Below are 16,097 nucleotides of genomic sequence, written 5' to 3'. Positions count from 1 at the left end.
CCATCGACACTCCGTGTCAACCGTGGCATAGGAGACAAATGTCAAGAAATTTCCAATTTGCAGGCTAAAGTGTGCTGTGAGTGTCCATAGGCCTTGTCAAACACTGTTTTTGTTCTGTTGTGAAGCAGCCGGAAAGAAATGATCGTGTGATTATTGTGCCTGCACGTACGAAAAAATGAGGGTAAATTAGCCACTATTTGCCACTGGGAAAAGCTCACATCTCTGACGTGTTCACCAACCGACCGCCCCGATCCATCCAAAAAGAACTGGTGAACGTACGAGCATACGCCGTTTGAGGTGTATTTATACCGATGTCAAGTGACACAGCATGCGTTCGCTTGAAACGGAAGCGAAATCCCTCAATGCGTTCCGTAACAGATGAGTCGCCAGCGTCTAGAACTGCCCCCGGCGGCGGACACAGGGGGCGAACCGAGGTCGAGCCAGCGGCAGCATCAACAGCAGCAGCAGCAGCAACCCGTGTACTCATGCCGGTTCTGCTTGGGCACCGACAACCAACTGAGCATGGTGACGCCCTGCAACTGCAAGGGTACGTCGAGCCAAAGAGTTCCCTACAAAAAGTTACCACACGGAACTTTGACTATAGTGGCTAGACATACAGGGTGTTTAAAATTTAGCTTTACGGAATTTTCAAAAATCGCCTGTGGCAGGTAGCATAGTTTTATCGTTGAGTTGGGTTATTCGAAGAGGCGGATATTAGAAGCACGAGAAATCGAAACACATATTCAACTAATTAAAGAAAATTAAGTAATGAACGTCTCAGTTAATTACCTTACGACACATATTGCAATTCACGAATTGTAGCCGGTGATCTTGTCAGGCGTATCCACTTGGGATGAATTTCCAGAATGACACCAATTTCAATGAAGTGTTCACAAAGTCTTTGGTAGATTTTTGGCCAACAGCAAAATATACCCCAACAACTTCGGGAGGGTGTCAGAAAACCCTTGTACGGCTCTGCTGTTGTTGATGTAGGAATAAGCTCAGACTGGCGTATGGCCGGCCAAATCTATAACCAATTCGCACTAGTACCAATTTGCTGTGCGCCAGCACCTTACATTAGGAACGACCTAACAAATGACGATACGATATTCACGAGCTTTGTGACCATGAGTTAACCTTGACCGTTTCGCAAGTTCGTTCTATTGCAACGCGCTGTAAAGCAGAAAAAAAAAACCAGCATTTACATAAGCTAGCTAAAGATTTGGCCGGCTGTTCATCTGCGAAAACTCTTTGGTTGTGATGGCATTTGTAGGGACAATGGAGGCGAGTTAGTGCCTTTGTAGCCACCGCCGTCGTACTTTTACGGTATCCGACGCATGCGCAGCCCGTACGCAGGGCGTTGGAAGCGTTCATAAACGCGGAGACACGCAGCGCGCTTGGCTGCAAAGGCGGTAAAGTCAAGCGAACGCGAACGCACCGTCACGCTCCGCTGAATCCGCTCTGCAGAGAAGCCGCGGCAGTGCGATCTGCTTACCGCGAAAGGCAGTAGGCAGATCGCTAGCTTTTTGCAAACAAAAGCTAGCGCTTCTGCAGTACATGAGCTATAGTTGGGCAACTTGTTACACTTTTACATGAAAGGCAACAGCGCGAAAGACAAGGGATGGAGGAAGTAGACAAGCCATGACTCGCAACTAAGGTTTATTTTGTAAGAAGAGTGGTTGCAGAACACTGCAAATCACGTATTCGTGCGATGAGCAAAGAAAAAAAAAAAAGCACATCCAAGCGAAAATACCAATGAAAAGGGAACACGACATACAAGGCGGGAATCACGCTATCGCCAATCATGAAAGATAACTTAATTTTGACGGAAGGCAATTAAACATTCAGTAAGACAGTCGGGGCCATTCTTTATGTGATATATCTCCATGACAAGGCCTGCTCTATTAACTTTGTGTCGATAGAGAATATTTGTTTTTTCGAACAAAGGGTTCCAATGACATTGTCCGCAGTGCATTGCCATGAAACGATTAGGCAGGTTTTTGGGCACGTACCTCTTGTCTTCATTCAATCTGCATTTTGGCTCGGCGTTCCGTTTGTCCCGTGTAGTGTCTTGCGCAAGTGATGGGAAACTGATACACCACTCCCTCTGCACTTTACGCAAATGGGTCCTTGTGCTTGTTTGCGCTTCCAGGCCTGCTACTCCTTTCTGGATTTTTCATCCGTCTGCTCAGCAAAGGACACATGTATATGCTATGTTTTGAGGAGCAGGAAATGCTATGTCAACACCAAGCTTTCTGCCTACAGTCTTCAAACCAAGGAACTCACGATGCACGTATGGCAGCACAGCATACGTATTCTCTCAATTTTTTTTTCTTCTCGGTACAACTTCCTTAAATTATTTTGCTTTTTTCTCGTCCTTGTTGCGAGCAAACAAAACTACGTCCTTAGGATACCCCGCTTCGTTTAATCTTGAAATTTGGTTCCCTAAGCTTTCGTTCATATTATGACAACACGATTTGAATATTAACGCATGACATTTGCCACCACTTTTGAATGACCCTAGGGAGAATTTCAACAATGTAAGATAGACTTGCGACTGTTCATCCAACAGACTTGATTGCCTAGCAGCTTTAGCTTTTAGATCGGACTACCGCAATTCACATGTAAGTACATTTCAGGCCAATGCCCCTTTCTCTGAAGATTTGTGGCATGTAAATCATACTTCTAGCTATCTGTACAGTATCATTTAATGCTAAACAATTGTCAACTTAGCAGAAAATGAGCCTCACAACACCACGAGTCTCTTGCTGAATGGACAGGTCTACTTGGCCCAAAAGAAATATCGCTAAGAACGGGCGTTACCTTTGACCAAATGCATACTTCCAATTTTTTGAATAAAAGGTTCACCTTCCTAGCTATGAGTATTGATTTTATTAGAATTCCAGAAGTTCTAGGAACCATTCCACCGTGGTCTTGAATTTGTCCGCAAACTTTTTTTCATTGTTGTCCTTCGTTCCTACATCCTTCTAGCGTTATTGCACAGTAGCCTTGTGTACACCGTTTCGTGGTGCATTAAGTGGTCTGAGTGGAACTGTGCAGGGAACTTCCAGCTAGTACCGCCGACGGCTCTCCTTCTGTCTCGTCCCGTGCATAATCGACGTGCGACAGCTGCAACGCTGCTGGCGGTGTTTCTCATCACGCCAACGTTGCGAGACGCCTGGTATAGCTGCCAAGGCTGTTTCTTGCGCGTAGCAGCAGTTGCCTCGCGTGGTATACGTAGCGTCCATATGTCGGCCCCACCTGTTGTTTCAATAACAATTATAGGTACGCTTCAGGAACTTTCACGCCGCCACGTGACTGTATCCTGGTATCGACAGCGTATCGACAATGTATCCGTAGCGTAGCGACAATGTATCCTGGTATCGACAACCCTCAGCTCCCGCGAGCTGAGGGTTGTGTGCAGACACGTGGAGTGCGTCTGGCTGCAAAATGAAAGAAGCGAAGTTCGCTTGGTGGTGGAGCAGGGGACAGGGTTCTGCCTTCTACTGCTGGCATGAACACTGTACGCACGCAGACCATAACGACACTAGCGTTCATGTTGATCTTATGAGAAAATGCACTGCCCTAGAAGTTTACCGAATAGCAAACGTAAAGTCAGCGTTATCTAATATTTCATTGGTGGGGTGACTAACGCCGACGGTTCCTCGACAGTACCATCTCGAGCACCATCGGGGTGTTGGCTGCGCTACTAAGCAGGTCAGCGTAAGGTCCCTAGATGAAACAAGTTTTCATACTTGTTTTATCTACGGACCTTAGGTCAGCGGTGTGAGATGCCTGTTAGCTACAAGGGTGCTGTTCCATCTGCGTCGTGCCAACATGTCGCACGCGCGTATAGTTACAATCAAGGAGGTTGGTTAGAACACCGCCTGAGGAATTCACTAACAACGCTAGACATTGATGTATGCTTTGGCCTTCAAGCGAAAGTGTTACTTTTTGCCCTGTGTGCCGCTGCCTAACTGTGCCGGTATCGATAGTGCAAGCGCGGCCCACGTGCAGGAGGGTTAGGTGGCAAGAGGTCTTGGTTAGATTACCAGGGGACGCGATAGACCCGCACTGTTTGCCTGCAAGGACGACAGTGCCAAGTAAACTAACCGGTATACGCCCCATTCAATTGGTTCTGCAGCGTTCTGCCTCCTGCTGCTGGCGTGAGAGAGAAAGAAAGAATACTTAAATTTTTACGCGAACTTCTGGCCCATGAGCCTTGCGTTGCGCATGCAAATACCAGCGTTCGGGTTGTACAGTTGTGTGTGTATTGTTCCAAGCCACGGTGCCATACAGTGGTACGGAGAGTAAACTTCAGGCTACAAAAGCTCACGGTCTCCCTTCGGTTTCATCTCGTGCACTACTGAGGTCCGACGCGTGCAACGGTTGGGGCTGCGCGCCTCATCATGCGAGCGTTATGAAACGAGTAGGGTAAGGCGGGGCAAAATGCGACAGAAATGTGCAAATAGTGTATATAAAAAAATTGATTCAATACCATAAAACAACAAAACATCAACATTCTTTTGGGTACAAGGTATGTGGTGCAAAAACATGGCTATGTTCCTTCTCTTCAAAAGTTTAAGAAAAAATAAATGTCACAAATGTCTTATTTTGCCCCAACCTGCGGCGAAAAATGAGACGCGGCGTGAGGCAAAACAAGACCATCTCAAAAAATTTAGGTAGTTGAGTTCTTGCAGGAGAAGCACTTGAAATTCCCTCAGTGAGCGCCCATGCAGTATCCATGAACCCACCCTGTACACTACAACCTCTGAAGCAAACAGAGGCTGGCGCTGTGGTGCTACACAAGTGCTTGCAGATGAAGCACCGCCGTGCTTTCTTTGTGTCATTGCACTTTCTTGGACGTTTGCGCTTTACTGGCTCATTCAACGAATGAAAGCGAGATCTGTCCTCACAAGTGTTCTTCGGCTCTTCTTCTCCTCATGATTCCGAGCTGCACAGGCCTTTTACGGACGTTCATCATGCCCAGCTTGGCTTTGTGAGGCGTTGATGGTAGAACTGTGCTAGCTTCATGGTTCCTTGCCTTGGTCTTTCGTAATTTCGGCACTGGAGAAATCTCATGCAAAGTGACGCCTGTCAGAATAATTTTGTCGTTGTTCAGGGTGTTACTCGACGAGGCTGAGTCAGCGTTTGTATCTTCATATTTTTCCACATTCTCTCCTGTTACGCTGGTGGGCGGCGGCTCGTCAAACTCGGGGTCATCTAGAACAGTGCGGAAACATGGCCACACACTACACTTTCGAAATCCAGATGATATTCTCTTGTACGTCCACACCATGCTAAACAAGAAAATACTATATATAATGTGCGTGAATAAATGATTCGCCGAGTAAGAAATCATTTATGCCGATTCAATGCCTTTTTGTCGGGTTTGCCCCCTTGAAATGCTCGAATTAAAAAAAAATTATTCCCTTTAACCAACGAACTTACAGAAATAAGCTTCTGGCAGCATGTAGCTAGTGTTAAAAAGCAACAATATAAATACTTACGTTGCTGAACTGACGTGCACTTCATGCACGGCTCCTAAAATTCCAGCGAGCACAGAATTTCACCCCTTTATGGCGGGTACGTCACAAGCTCGCTGACAAGAACTGTGCATTTGTTCCCTCACGAACTCTTCGAACAATCGCGAACTTTTTCACCAATAAAAGGAATGGACAACTACCCCACCTATTGATGAAATAAATAACCTCCTCAAAGACCGTTTGTCTTAGGCATACATGGCAGCAAAGTCAAAATGTCGCGTTGTGCGCCGTGTCTCATTTTGCCCCACCTTCCCCTATTAGCTTCCAGGGTGCTGTTTCTTCCGCGCAGCAGAAGTTTCCCCGCGTGCTTTGTCACACTAGAATGTCCCCCCTGTGTTTTCTTAGAACGCCGTGTGAGTAGCTTCAACGTAACGCTATACCTTCCAGTCACTTACAATGCTTCGCCCTTCTCACGCAAATTCCAACTTTGTTTTGTACTAATTATAGAGAACCAAAACCCATCTGCAGTTCTAAAGTAAACGCAAATCATTAACAAAATGCGTTCCCGTTATATCTCACGACCTCCGTAAGCTCTCTGGCATCGCCTCATATTCTTGTCTAATATTCATCGGGCTTAAATGCACGCGCGAACAGCGAGCAGAAGTGTTGTATCGAAAATGTCAACAGCTTAAGCCTTTATGCCAACAATTATATTACTCTCTTAGAAAACGCTAATCTAAACACTGTTCTTGCTATATATCCGCTTCTACCCGCCGTCTCAGGAAGAGTTCGTAAAGTGATGCAACATGTGATGGCGCCCAAGTGATGGCAAGGTTGCCGTGTACGCGCTGAAAAATAAAATTAAGCAGATGACATTTACGTAATGCGAAGGATGCTTGTTTAGGTAGAAAACGGTTGTTATGAATCATAGGTGGCTCTGCAACGAACGGTTACAGCCCTTGCATGCGACGTTTGTATCCTATAGACAGGGTGTCCCAGTTATCACGCTGCACAATTAAAAAAAAAGGAATGGTGTTACGGCGAAGCAAACCTAGTGCGTATTGTTTCCGGTACAGTGCCAGTAACGGTAGAGTAGCCGCCAGTACTTTTTCGTTACTGAGATTTAATTAGGTAATTGTAATTAATTATCTTACTCGAGAAGTACTGTCCTAATTATCAAAGTGTTAATGTGAAAATTGTAGAGCAACATGAAAAATGTCGCAGTTTCACCTGAAAGGCGAAGCATCACTTGCGATAGCAAATTTGTAGAGAGCTATACGGAGTAATGATAGTAGCTTTATCAGCTGTATAAACTTGGACTTGCAGCAGCACCGGCCACACGCAAAACTTGTCGACGCCGTCAGCGTTTTGCCCGCGCTCGCACAAAATGAGTGCAGCGTTGGTGAACTGTTGCCGGAGCCTCTGATATAAATAGGCACTTGGTGGCGCAGCTAAACGTCGCCTCCCTTCCCTCCCGTGCCTTTCGCGCGTCGGAAGAAGGCGCGTTTGCTCCACATATATGGTGATTGTAGAGGAGGAAAGAGACGCCTACTTCTGCAGCCCTTAAGGGAGCACGGCGCCGAACGCGCGTTTGTTCTCCGCCGTGGGTTCACTCCCCATGAAATCGCGCGTCCCTCGCGCCCTTGCACTCGCACATACAGCGTTCGGCGGCGCGCGGCGACGATTTCATCTCCATTGACGTCATACGGAACCTCACGGCGACGGCGACGACGACGGCGACGCCGACGGCAGAAATATGCTTTGGAGTGTCCATATAATTGCTATCGCAATAAAAAGCCGGCAGATCCCGCGCCCTGTGGGAATCGATGTTATGCGAAGCAGTGTGCGGGGAGCCTACCAAGTTAACGAAATGACCACGAGAGCACCAAGACGTAGGCCGATCTTTCATGACCTACATGACACGCATGTAATGACAATCATGTCATGAGCCCTCAGGAGTCCCTTTAGCTACACCTAAGAGACCTTAGGGCAAAAACCTTAGTCATACTCGTGAGTATGACTTCTACCACCATACTTTAGTGTTTCCTTCACTTAGTACCCACGTCCGAACCCATTTCAGTGTTTTTGAGTGTTAATGTTTTTTCGCTGAGTCATTATCATTTTTGCTCAGTCATGGTCATGACTATTACTTCTACCACCATCCTTTAGTGTTTCCTTCATTTAGTACCGACGTCCGAACCCATTTCAGTGGTTTTTGAGTGTTAATGTCTTTTCGCTGAGTCATTATCATTTTTGCTCAGTCATGGTCATGACTATTACTTCTACCACCATCCTTTAGTGTTTCCTTCACTTAGTACCGACGTCCGAACCCATTTCAGTGGTTTTTGAGTGTTAATGTCTTTTCGCTGCGTCATTATCTTTTTTGCTCAATCATGGTCATGACTATGACTTCGACCAACAACTTTAGCCTTTTCCTTCACCTAGTACCCCATCCGAACCCATTACAGTGGTGCTTCAGTGTTAATATTTTTTCGCTGAGTCATTGGCACATTTGCTAAGTCATGCTAATGACTATGATTTCTACCATCATCCTTTAGTGTTTCCTTCACTTAGTGCCCCCGTCCGAACCCATTCCAGTGGTTTTTGAGTGTTAATCTTTTTTTCGCTGAGTCATTGTCATTTTGATGAGCCATGCTCTGACTATGACTTCGACCAGCATTCTTTAGTGTTTCCTTCACTTAGTACCCACGACACAACCCATTTCAGTGGCTTATCAGTGTTAATCTTTTTTCGCTGAGTCATTGTCATTTTTGCTGAATCATGCTCATGACTATGACTTCTACCAGCATCCTGTTGTGTTTCCTTCACTTAGTACCCATATCCGAACCCATTTCAATGATTTTTGGGTGTTAATCTTTTTCGCTGGGTCATTGTCATCACCTATAACTTATGTTCGTCATGCACTCCTGTCATACTAAAGCAATTTTGGTACCTACCAAGTTAACGAAACGACCATGAGAGCACCAAGACGTAGGCGGCTGTTTCATGACCTACATGACATGCATGTCATGATATTCATGTGATGACATATTATTTATGTTCGTCATATACTCTTGTCATAGTATGCCAATTTTGGTACATACCAAGTTAACGAAACGACCATGAGATTACAAAGTCGTAAGCGGCTAGATAGATAGATAGATAGATAGATAGATAGATAGATAGATAGATAGATAGATAGATAGATAGATAGATAGATAGATACTGTCAAAGTAGCAAATGTTCGCCGAGAAATTCTTCGCATTTAAACTCCCGATACAGCTTTCTGTTGTTCAATAGGTGCTACATAGAAGTGTTTTTCCGACTGTGAAAGAAGCCCGCGAATACACGCAAAGTGCCTCGAGCGGCCAGTCGCGCGGCAATCCTGCGTGTATTGTAGACAATTGTAGCCGTGGAGTTCGCGAGGCGGATCCACTTGGAACGAATTCTCGGGATGACACCAGTTTCGAGATATTAATTCCCGAACCTTTCAGGGAAATGCATTGGCGTTCCAGTTAGTTTCTTAACAAAACGTCGCTTGATGCATTGAAGCACAAAATTAACTGGAACGCCGATGCATTTCTCCGCGAAGTTCGGGAATTAATATGTCGAAACTGGTGTCATCCTGAGGAATAATTCCGAGTGGATCCGCCTTGCGAACTCCACGGCTACCATTTGTAAATTGCAATATGGGCCATCCTGTAATTAGGTAAAAACTTAATTAGTGCATTTTTGTTGGTTACTTGATTATGCATTTCAATTTTTTGTGCAAATAATGTCCGCCTCTTCGAGAAGACCAGCTAATTAACTAGAATTGGGCTGTGTGCCACAGGTAATCTTAAATAAATTTTGAAAGTGTTCGCTGAAACACCCTGTATATATCACCAGTAGTTTATGTCCACTGAAAGCAGAAGGCACCTCCTAGCGATCTCCAATTATCCCTGTCTTGCGCTGGCTGATTCCAAGTTGTACCTGCGAATTTCTCAATTTCATCACCTCCCCAAAGTTTTCCCTTCTCTTGGCACGCAGTCTGTAACTCTAACAGACCACCTCTCACACCCTCCGGTACCATGACTGAATAATACCCATATAGAATGATGTTCAACGTTATTTTATGTGCATATTCTAAAACTCTGAAAAAAAAAACATTGCAGAAAACATGTACCTGACTGATTCAATTTTTTACCTTAAATATCATTAGGTGCATTCTACCGTGTATAATAGGTGTACTTGATTTGATTTTGATTTGATTTTCTTTATTTGTCTTTCCAAGAAAGAAAGGAGCAGTCACAAAAAGCTACTGCAATGAGTAGCTTGACGGGGTGACAGCCCCCGTCAAGCTACTACCGGCATTCTGCCGGTACGAATAATTTATGGCTTTCTGTTTTGAACTTATATGCACAGTTGTGTCTGAGAAATGTATTAAAGCATTGCACTACAGTCCGGGTGCATAAAAAAATCACGTAAGTATTGACGCAGAATCCACTGCTGTCGGTGCCTGCTTTTACATTGTACTCCATATTTTCAGCAATATTTTTTTTTTCCAACGAGGACACGATCGGGGTTATGGGTAGCGGTTGGTAGCTTTACCATATCTGAAAGTTTATCTCGAGACAAGAACTTACCTAGAGGTGTAGAAGTAGACGATGACTCCAAAACCAAAGCGATTTGGTGCGTCCCTGAAAACTGAATGAGAATGTATGGCCAAATGTTACTGCATGTGAGTTGGATTATGCCTCTGCCAAGTGTTCCGCGAGCAACGTTTTTTCCTTCTTACGAAGGACTCCCGCTCGTTCTCGTGACGCAGGCAACTTCAGCCACGCCCACGCCAACTGCGTTGCAATCCAGATATACCAGAATCGAGTGTACGCCTGCCACATCTGCCATTATGACTTCAACATCCGCTGGGACAATCAGAAGGTATACGTCGAGACGGGGCCCAGCTGCGTCAGTTATAGTGTTTCCTGTACATGCTTTGGTTCAAACGATGCACCTTGCCCTGCATTGGATTCTTAGGAGAAATCCACACAGCATTTTCTTCGGAAGTGCTGTTTGTCGGGAGCGTTTTCTAATACGTCCGACATACGGTTGCTGAAATATCGTCTTGCCACTTTCCCTGTCATGTCAGTTAATCATCTTATACCATCAAGTGCCTTTTGCAGTGTTCTTGGGAATACTAATCCTGCTATATTTTCGTCGAACAGAGAGTTTTTATTCCATTTATTCACGAATAAGTTTGCTGGACATATAGGATATTTTACGGTTTTATCTAAATTTGGAACGCTCTATTAGGCTAAATTAATTTATGCCCTTAAAAGTGAATAAATGTTTGAATTGGTCTATACCTCACACAGTTGCACGCAAAAAGTTGCACCCAAAAACGGTGTGTTGTAGAGCGATATCCGCCATTATTCCCTTTTAAGGGTCTAAATTATTTTACTGTGCTAATTTTGTTATAGACACCGCTCATCACTTCGTATCTTCTGAGAACTGGAACCAAATTCACAGAGATTTTCATTCGTAACTGCTCTTCGCCACTGGCTAGTCACCTTCGCTAATATTTAAGCCGAACACCAGGATTAGCTGGAATTTGCTCCTAGAAAACTCCTAGCGTAAGTCGTTTTTGTGAAAGATGCCCTCTTTTTCCTATTTCTTGAATTGAGTATCACATTTGTGTCTTTACAATGATGTCACCTGTTAATGTATTTCTTATATTTGTCTATTCGTGTGTTAATTTTCTCGTTTTCACAAATCAAAGCCTACACTGCCGTTCTCTTGCTGTTTTAGTAAATTGCTGTGTGACATTCTAAAGTTGGGCCCCCCTGCACCGCCTTGCTCCTGAGTCTCCTCTGTAATCTTTTATACGTTGTTTTCTACTAGGACATTAAAGCAATTATGCAGATTCAACGCAGATCTTGGAATTAATGTGAAGCGAAGTTTTTCGTGGAGTGGCTGATCAAATGCGATAAATATGCCCAGTTCATTCGGGCATCTTTGGCGAAATGGAAACTGACAAGCGCGCATGCACTGTCACACAGTCGGGCTACGCAATGTCACACATGCGGTGATCTTCGCAAACAGCTAGATGGCCTTGGCAATGAGAGAAGTGGACCTGCGATTGTGACCTAATTGTTAAAGCATCAGACTGCTGTGCTTGACCAGCAGCCACAGTCAAGAAAATTCGGGAGGGTTCGCAAAGGAAGCTAAGCGCTTTTACTTAGAACTCGACTCTGATCACAACTGACTGGAATCTGTCGTAACGAACAGTCTTGCAAAAGAACGTTTTCTGTGAGTATGGGGGAAGATCGATAGAGCCGGCAAGTTCTGCGAGCCAAGCGCAACTGTTCGTGTTGTGTGGGCGCGCAGAGCTTCGTCGACTGGCTGCTGGACAGCGACAACCTGGCCGACCACGTGCTGTTCGCGCTCAGCGTGCTCTTCACGCTCAGCCTGGTGCTGGTGCTGACGTTCGCCTGGCTCCAGGCGACGCACACGCTGGCGCGTCTCTCCTGGTTGCTGGCCATGCCGCTCGCCCTTCTGCTGCTGCTGCAGAGCTTCACGTGGATGGGCTTCGCTTTCTACAGCCTATGGTGAGTGCGCCTTGAGAGACCGAGATAGAGATAGGAGCGCCGACTTGCGTAATCAATGCATTAGGTGCAGGACTAAGTTGGTGTGGCTCCTTTAATTTGAAGCACTCTTCTCCGAGTCAAGCCAGTATTTTGTATGTGGTCTCGCCGTTTTCGTTGGTCAACCAGCAGACAGCTACCGCCGACAACTACTACAGACAGCTAGCGCCATCTGCAGTCAAGGGTGGGGAGTAACTGACACTTCGGAGGGCCTCCCAGATCGGTCGATCTCGCCGGCCATGCATGCTTCGGTTCGCAGCCGCTCGCAGCAGGACGGGGGAGAACCATAGAGGTTTTTCTAAAACTTCCTGGTTCACAGGAGTAAATCAAAGGGCGGTGTCAAAGTCTCAAAAAGTAAGCAAGAAGGTCGCAAGGTCGGGACGAGGAGTAACACAAAAAATGTGGTTGATCCCTCTTATATAGGAATCGGTATAGAACACGAAAGTGAAACGTGTCTTCACAGAAGTAGTGTAATGTTTATTGCACATTGATATATAATGTCTATTGGTGTTTTGTGGCTAAAGCGCCCTTAGGCGTTGATGCACCCACGCTGACGCCTGGTGGCACGTCTCCTCCATCACGACTACCAACGTCGATGACCATGAGCAACCGTCGTGCATATGGAAGCTGCACTACGCTGCACACGCTAGCACAACGCGAAAGACGAAGCACGTAACTGACACACTAATACAACGCGCAAGACAAAGCACGTAACTGAATCGTCACCGAGTCAAATCAGCGCGTACAGCGCGTCGTAATTGCAGCCTCCGCGATCAACTTCAGAAACATTTTCAGAGCTAATTGCGGAGGCCACGCTCCGCTGTGCTGAGTACGGTGAACGCCACCTATGTGGCGTTGGTAGTGCTTCTTGATGCCAGCGTCCCTTCGAATGCTGGCATCGAGGCGTCGTAGTGCTGAGACCACCGAAGCGTTCACTGTCGGTGCGCGTTAGTGTCATAATGCAGTACTTCTCTTTTCTGCTCGTAGGCGGCGGCACCGCCCCGAGCAAGAGCGCGGGTACACGGAGGAGTGTTAGATATATAAGGCGCGTCTGTGTAGCTCTCTGCAAGTGCGTTTGTGGCGCAATGGGTTAAACGCTCGGCGATCTATCGTCGCGGACCGAGAGGTCGTGGGTTCGATTTCCAAATTTTGCATGTTTGTGGAACTTTTTCTTCTGGTTTCTTTCTTTGTATTATGTTCGTGTACATTGTAAGCTGACGTATTTCCGTGACGGAAATACGTCAGTGAAGTCTTGGTGGACCCCGGCATAAAACACTTTCGTGTTAAAATGGTCTCCGTCTTACCCACCGAACGATCAGGCAATGCGCACGTAAAACAACGATGGGATGATCCAGTTTATGCATCGAAAAGTTTATGCATAGCTAGCTTGAAAAGTTCATCGATTCATGGATTGATAAGTTTATATGGATTCATGGCATGGAAAGTATTTAGAGTCAACAGTTTGAAAAGTTTTTGTGTAGGTGGGTTGACAAGTTTATGGATACATGGTTTGAAAAGTTTATGTAATCACGGTACGCAACGTTCCTGAATCAATTGGGTTGAGAAGCTTGTGTATTCCTGTATTAGTGGTTTAAAAAGAAAACATTCCTTTGGGCGCTGCTTTGATCAGTCGCTGATTTTATCTTATCGGTCGGGCGAACAACTCTGACCATACTGTACCACTGCCAGCCGCCTGAAAGCGTCAGAGCACTTATTTCATGATCGGCTAGCATGTGTTCCGGAACGACGGACACTGCATGGTTCATCGCCTGTAGGCAACAACTGTCGGAGGTCACTGTGCCTGGCAACTGGTTTAACATTATAACAGCGAGGCAGACAACCAGAGCCGTCTAGGAATTCCTACCTACCGTGGGACTAAACATGTGGATTTAGTAGGATCGCTGTGTTCTTTATAGTGCGGTCCACTAGTAAATGAAATTAACGGCCACATCTCTCTCCATTAGCACTCCAGCTGCAAGTAGCGTCGACATTGTGTAAGTTCCCTGCAAAGATGTGTAGAAACACGCCGAGGCCAGAAATACGAAGCGATCTGCAGCATAGCTTGCCGAATAAATTGCACACCCGAGAGAGGGAGAGACCCACATGGGCTTGGCATTCACATGTTACCCTCAGCAGTGACCTTACTTTCCATAGATGGCCGTTCGTTCACGTATCCTTACCATTATAATTCATCATAATGCCGCTTATTCTTCTTCATATCATCATTGCTTCCGTATCATAGACATTTATAACTAATTTTGCTCTTATTTATTTATTAAAATCAGTATATGCACCCAGAGTGCAATATTGTATCGGGAGTGCATTACAAGATGAATGAAAAAAATATACAATGAACGCTATAAACAAAAATGGAAGACCAGTGTCTGTAATAGCCACACGACACGCGCCAGTCAATCTAAAGATACACAAGAGGTGGAGTGGGCGTACGTTAACACCTCTGCATCATGACCATGTTTCAAGCAAATGTCGCTTCAGTAAGGCGTCAAACGACTTACTAGACGTGTAACAACAGTATTAGGTAAGTTTTTCCACTGACATATTGTGTGTGAAACACACTGTGTGAGTTCTACTTCACCCACTTTATCCGACAATGGAAAATCAGTTATGCGGAACCCCGAAAGGTTGGAGGAATTGTCCTGAAAGGAAAAATTGTGATCCACTCAAATGTAAATCGAAGCTACGAAGTAAACCCATACGGGTTTCTCAGAAAGAAAGCCTCGCCGTTCAGGAAAACTTTGTCCTGGTCCGGGATTTCAACGCGGAACGGACGCCTTGATGCCAATTTTTCCCTTTCATGACACTTCCTTCACGTTAATTTTGGGATTATGCAGAATTGATTTGCCATATTCAGTGACCCTGTGCTTCGAGTTGTCAATAAATGCGCCCTCGCGCTGCGATCTGCTAGCCTCCTGGTTAACTGAGTTGGTAGGATGACCACCGCGGGAAGGCGTTGGTCCCGGGTTCAAATTTCGAACCACGACGAATTCTTTCTCAACCCTTTCTCAGAAACCCGTATTGTTTTCCTTTGTAGCTTCATATTACGTTCGGGTGGATGCCAATTTTCGCTTTCATTTATCTGACTATATCCCCATTTCTCAAGTGAATATAGTCTCTACCCACCGCGCGGCTGCTAAGACTGATGTACCTTTTCTATGAATAAGCTATATTTCGGTTAAACTCCATAAATCAGTCAATCCACCCTCTTTTATGTGGAATACTAGAAACAGTGCACAAAGAACGAATGACAGTGAAGACACAGCAGGAGTGCTGACTCGCAACCGAATATTTATTGGAAAATAGTATATTGCCTGGCGCATGCGTATTGTTGATGCATATAATGTATATATACTTGATGCTTACCGCTATAAAAATTCAGTTGCGAGTCAGCGCCCCAGTTGTGTTTGCACTGTCCTTCGTCCGTTGCGAGTCGCTTCTAGTCTTCCACATAACACTACCAACTGGCCCAGCTCTCGCTTCCTCTGCTCTGTTATGTGGTCTGCCAACAGCTCGGCCACTCGCCCGCAGGTTGTATCGCAAGGCGTATCTCATCTGGAAGGTCCAGTCGCCGCCACCAGCTCTGCGGCACCGGCTGGAGGCACAGGCGCCTGCGACATCGGGGCACCAGTGAGGCCTGGCATTCAGTGCGTCGGACACAAATCATCAAGGATCTTCAGTGCTGCGCGCACGCGGTCGCGCGCGGCCCGGCACCCATCGGCGCTTCTCTAAGCGCTGCCCGGCGTTTGTCGTCGTTAGAGCGCGCTCCCGATGAGCTACCGCATCGAACGTGATTTTGTTATTTTGTGTATTTCCTATTGCGCCTGTACCGAACCCTAATGCTCGTTATGTATCTTATATATAAGCTGTCGTTATTTACAACATAAAGCCTTCACTGTTCCTGCACTCATCAACGTATGTTGGAGTTTGTAGACCATGAGATGCCATCAGCGACGTCATCAGCCCGTGGTAA

At 45.8% G+C, this 16,097-nt stretch overlaps 1 protein-coding gene across 1 annotated transcript; it reads left to right on the top strand.

The window, feature by feature from the left end:
• The first annotated feature begins 378 nt into the window (after positions 1-378).
• On the top strand, positions 379-15,884 carry LOC119432466 (E3 ubiquitin-protein ligase MARCHF11). The gene is made up of 4 exons (XM_037699629.2): positions 379-547; positions 10,294-10,406; positions 11,853-12,073; positions 15,656-15,884. Exons 1-4 carry the CDS (start codon positions 379-381, stop codon positions 15,756-15,758), a joined length of 606 nt encoding a protein of 201 aa, XP_037555557.1. The 3' UTR covers positions 15,759-15,884.
• Positions 15,885-16,097: the final 213 nt, after the last annotated feature.

The sequence above is a fragment of the Dermacentor silvarum genome, chromosome 11 (assembly GCF_013339745.2).
Source record: "Dermacentor silvarum isolate Dsil-2018 chromosome 11, BIME_Dsil_1.4, whole genome shotgun sequence".
Taxonomy (NCBI): domain Eukaryota; kingdom Metazoa; phylum Arthropoda; class Arachnida; order Ixodida; family Ixodidae; genus Dermacentor; species Dermacentor silvarum.
The sequence above is the reverse complement of the archived record's forward strand: the minus strand, read 5'-3'. Positions and strand labels throughout refer to the sequence as shown.

Coding starts and splice junctions, on each gene's coding strand:
- LOC119432466 (XM_037699629.2), top strand. CDS start 379: ATGAGTCGCCAGCGTCTAGAACTGCCCCCGGCGGCGGACACAGGGGGC. Junction 548..10,293: donor GACGCCCTGCAACTGCAAGG/GTACGTCGAGCC, acceptor CTCGTGACGCAG/GCAACTTCAGCCACGCCCAC. Junction 10,407..11,852: donor TCCGCTGGGACAATCAGAAG/GTATACGTCGAG, acceptor GTGGGCGCGCAG/AGCTTCGTCGACTGGCTGCT.